Raw genomic sequence first — 5000 nt, 5'->3', positions numbered from 1 at the left:
CGGCGGAGGAGGCCGGGGGAGGGGGCGGCGGCACCGCGGCCTCGGTAGCCAATCTGAAGGCGGCGCTGATGAGTAAGAACAGCCTGCTGTCACTGCGGGCCGAGATGATGGGAGACGACAACCCCCTGCTGTACGAGTACCTGCCCAAAGGAGGACACTCGCTGTCCCGTAAGTCACAGTTTAACTAACGCCTCCTTTACACACCTCCGAGTGTCATCAGTGTTGGGGAAACTACTTTCAAACTTTGAGTTTACCAAACTAATAGCTACAATGAAAAGTAGTGAAACTAGATCTTAACTACTCTCCAAAAAATGGAGCTTGTCAAAGTAAAACTCCTTTCAAAACGTGGTGCAACTACATCCAAACTACATCACAGGAAATTATCACAAACTGAGTCTCTGGATTGTTACACGCAGGAGGTACAACTGAACTGACACCGAGTTAAAGTGTAGGTGTGTTTGATTTAGGGACTAGGGCAGCCCGATCGTCACTAAGGCAGCATGAGGATGTCTTTTAAAGAGAGGATAGGGAGCACTTGTTGAGGTAGAGTCAGGAAAAAATTTAAATTTCTCAGGAAATTCACAGTATTCGATCGCAGACAATCAGTTACAATCAGTCTATTATTTGATTTGAATCAAATCATTTGATTTGATTTTGATTTTGAATCAAATAATAGGTGATTGATTGTCATTAAATGAGCTGTGGCATATGCGATTGTATGGCAAGAAGCATCAGGATGGATATGTAGTTTGTAATTAACTACCTAAACTACATGACCCAGAGTAGTTCACTCGTGAGTCGTGAAAACGCTACTGAGATTTGAATGTAGTTAAAGTATCCCTCTACTACAAATTGTAGTTAAACTAGTAATTGAACATACAGTACAGTCCCCAACACTGCACCTCATTATAACCTACAACTCAGATATACACAAAGTACTTATAATATTTTGGAGTAGCGGCTCAGTTTGCTCACCTGTGAGACACAAAACATACAGACTTGACTGCTGCTGTTGACATGAGTGGCCTCCGCTGCCGACACTGTTCCCTCCTCAGCCAACGTGTTTGTATGACTCTTTGTGTGCGTTCATGTGTGTGTGTGTGTGTGTGTGTGTAGGTGTGTGTGTGTGTGTGTGTGTGTGTGTGTGTGTGTGTGTGTGTGTGTTGCCACTCGAGTGTGTAACAGGTTTGTTTGGTGATGCCAATGATGACTAGTCAGCGGTGACTCAGCCAGAGAACATTTTGCTGGGATTCGCTCTCGCTGTTGTGAGAAAATATTTGTATGGTTTGATATGAGAGTTGCTGTGTGTGTGTGTGTGTGTGTGTGTGTGCGTGTGCGTGCGTGTGTGTGTGCGCGCAACGTGTGCGGCTGCATTCTCACAACAGCATTCAGTAAATAGCGGCTCCACCGCAACAGGTGCTCAAAAAATATTGACTTGCTCAAACCATTTAGTCTCCTCCGTTTTTTCAGCACGATGCTTTATTTATATTGTTTATTTCTCAAACCTAAAACAATTAAATCAACCAATGAAAACCCTGCAAACAAAGCAGTCAAATTCTATTATGTTCGTTATAATGTTAGACGGATTTGATGATGTATGGATAAAATGTCAACTGTCTTTTAGTATTTTATGTGTGTCGTCCAATTATTTCCCGTATTGTGTGCCCTTGTGTTGTAGCAGATCAGTAGCCTGGTATCTGTTTGACAAGCCGTTTACCAGCAGCTTAACGTTCTCTCACTGCCCCCTGGTTATTTGAGAACAAACACATTGCGTTAATTGCCTAAAGTAGCTTATTTGTGCTTAATTTGTGTAATCGAGGGAATGTGCTGTGTGTATTTTTACCGTTCAGCCAGCGTTGTTTCACTGTCACTCTGTGTCTACTACATGTGTGTATCTCTGCGTGTGTGTGTGTGTGTCTGCGAGTGTGAGTTCACGTTGGGTTCATGTACGCGTGGGTACATGGTGTGTGTGTGTGTGTGTGTGTGTGTGTGTGTGTGTGTGCGCGTGTGTGTGTGTGTGTCTTCTTTGCTTTTTACTGGCTGCTGGTAATTGGATCTTTTGTGCTGAGTTGTACCTCTCTTTGTGAGGGGAAGACAAGCAGAGGGAGGCTACAGGTCCAGGCCTTCTCAGCCTTTTGACTCTTAGCCCCACTCACCTACAAAAGACCAGACAGAGCCAACAGTGAATAGACCCAAACGCATTCACAGTCGCACACACACACGCACACACACACACACACACAAACACACACACACGCACACACACACACACACACACACACACACACACACACACACGCGCGCACACACACACACACACACGCACACGCGCGCACACACACACACACACACACACACGCACGCGCACGCGCACACACACACACACACTCGGGTGCACATCACCCCTTCTGTACAAGTGTTTACAAGTTTGTGGGATTGAGGTGTTTCTGTTGGTTTACAGCAGAGAATCAGCTGCTGTCACAGCACACACACACACACACACACACACACACACACACACGTACACACACACACACACACACACACACACACACACACACACACACACACACACACACACAGTACATACAGACAGCCTCTCAAGCTGCAATGAAGGGAAGAAGAGGCGGTTCTGCACACACACACATGCACGGACACACACACGCACACACACACATACACACACACGCACAGACACACACACACACACACACACACACACACGCGCGCGCAGTCACAGACCTTGACTATATGAAAAGCCGAATTCAAGAATTTGGAGAATGTTAATTATTTGCTCTCTGGGTAGTCAAAAAAAATGTTTTATGACTCTTTATAACTGTGTTTCAGTTGTCAGCAAAGAAATCCCCGGGGAGGTTTTTGGTTTTTGCCAAAGCCAGTTTTGAATTCCCTACAACACAATGGGGTCAGAGAGAAAATGGGCCTGTCGGGATGGCCAGCCAACCCCTCCCCCTCCCTCCCTCCCTCCCCCCCTCCCCTCCCTCCCCCCTCCCCGGGTCTCTCCCTGCAGTGTCTAAATGAGGACTGGGAATAAACAAACACTGTACCTCAGATTACTGGGCGGAGAAGGACAAGTCTGTCTGTGTTTGACAGATCGCTGCTCTCTCCCTCCCTCCCTCCCTCCCTCCCGCCCCTCCATCCATCCCCTCCTCCCTCCCTATGTCTCCTTCACCCCTCCTTAACATCCTTCCTGTCCTTCTTTCCTCCTCTTCCACCCTTACTCCCCCTCTCGCCTCCCTGCCCCCCCCTCCCCCTCCCGCCTCCCTACTTCCCCCCTCCCTGCCTCCCCCCTCCCTGCCCCCCCTCCCCCTCTCACCTCCCTGCCTCCCCCCTCCCCATCTCGCCTCCCCACTTCCCCCCTCCCTACTTCCCCCCTCCCTCCACCCAACCCCCCCCCCCCCCCCCCCCGTGCCTGCCTCCCTCCCTGGCGTTCTCCTTCACCCCTCCTTAACACTCATCCCTCACGTTCTCCTCCTCCTCCTCCTCCTCTGGCCGGCTGCTCTCTCTCTCTCGTCTCTCGACGTCCCTCCCTATTTCTCTCGGCGCTGTCTGTCTCCGTCTCCCCCCGCTTCTGCTTCAGCTGTGGACCATCAAAGTGTGTCGCTCTCAAACCCTGGGAAAGTATCGATCTGTGCAGAGACTCCGAGAGGAGGTGGACCAAGGTCACCTGCTGCTGCCCAACTCAGAGAGCAGTGAATATCAGAACAGAGCCTTGACATGGAGCCTCCATCTCTCTCTCTCTCTCTCTCTCTCTCTCTCTCTGTATAATTGACTTTTTAATAAAACATATTTTTATTACAAAAATTCATAATATGCCCCTACCTTGAATGGAATAATTCAGAATAAATTCTCCCTGGTTTAACCAATGAATAGCTTTTTCACTTTACATTTTAAAATGACTGACTGAATTAAAAACCGAGCTGACCGCCGCCCTGTTAAGTACAGCACGTGTTACCCTGTTGCCCACGCCTGTCTGCAGCGTAGAGGACCCAAACGTATGGCTTCCCAGGTAGCTATCGTTAGCACGGCTCAGGGGACGTTATCCTCAGAGGCTCCTGGCCATGTGCAAATGCCAGAGTACAGTTGAACGAGTCCATATGTCAATCAGTCGACTAAATCTAATTAAGATTATTGGGATTATAGGCCCCACTATCCCTCTGTCCATCAGACAATCAATGCCAGACAATGGATTCTTCCGGAGCGTCCCTGTGCACCTGTCCACACTGCCACCGCGTATAGCGGCTGTAAAGAACATCCAATTAACTAACGGCATCGTTACCGACATTATCGAACTTTCCCTCCGATGGCGGCTAGTCATCACTTTCACGGCTACTTTTCAAACGGACGTATCCCAACGCCTCCGTATTGACTCTCCGGAGGTTTGATTTTTATTTACCACTGTGACAGTAATGTTGTCGACTTGTCACAATACTTGCCTTGAGAGTATCTCTGCCATTAACATGTGGATGCTTTATAACAATGACCCCCCCCCCCCCTAAATATAGATGAGGAGAGGACAAACCATAAGATGGGTTTTTCTTTAAAGGTCGCCTCATCCACAGTATTTGCAGACTTTCTCTGGAAGGGTCGGTACTCTTCTACTAATGTCTTAGCTACAGTAAGCAGGTGGAGTGTACAGGTTGGTACTCTTCTACTAATGTCTTAGCTACAGTAAGCAGGTGGAGTGTACAGGTCGGCACTCTTCTACTAATGTCTTAGCTACAGTAAGCAGGTGGAGTGTACAGGTCGGCACTCTTCTACTAATGTCTTAGCTACAGTAAGCAGGTGGAGTGTACAGGTCGGTACTCTTCTACTAATGTCTTAGCTACAGTAAGCAGGTGGAGTGTACAGGTCGGCACTCTTCTACTAATGTCTTAGCTACAGTAAGCAGGTGGAGTGTACAGGTCGGCACTCTTCTACTAATGTCTTAGCTACAGTAAGCAGGTGGGGTGTACAGGTCGGCACTCTTCTACTAATGTCTT

At 48.2% G+C, this 5000-nt stretch overlaps 1 protein-coding gene across 1 annotated transcript in view; it reads left to right on the top strand.

Moving 5' to 3' along the window:
- The window catches only part of LOC310771306 (uncharacterized protein), a gene marked incomplete at both ends in the record, with an annotated part of 18789 nt that overhangs the window by 114 nt on the left and 13675 nt on the right, over positions 1 to 5000 (top strand). The window contains one exon of the mRNA XM_083663949.1: positions 1 to 168. This exon is cut by the window's left edge and continues 114 nt beyond it. Within this exon, the coding sequence (XP_083520075.1) occupies positions 1 to 168 (168 nt within the window). The remainder of the gene's footprint in view (positions 169 to 5000) is intronic.

The sequence above is a fragment of the Poromitra crassiceps genome (assembly GCF_964638095.1).
Source record: "Poromitra crassiceps genome assembly, contig: HAP1_SCAFFOLD_507, whole genome shotgun sequence".
Taxonomy (NCBI): Eukaryota; Metazoa; Chordata; class Actinopteri; order Beryciformes; family Melamphaidae; genus Poromitra; species Poromitra crassiceps.
This window is presented reverse-complemented; position numbering and strand designations above follow the sequence as displayed.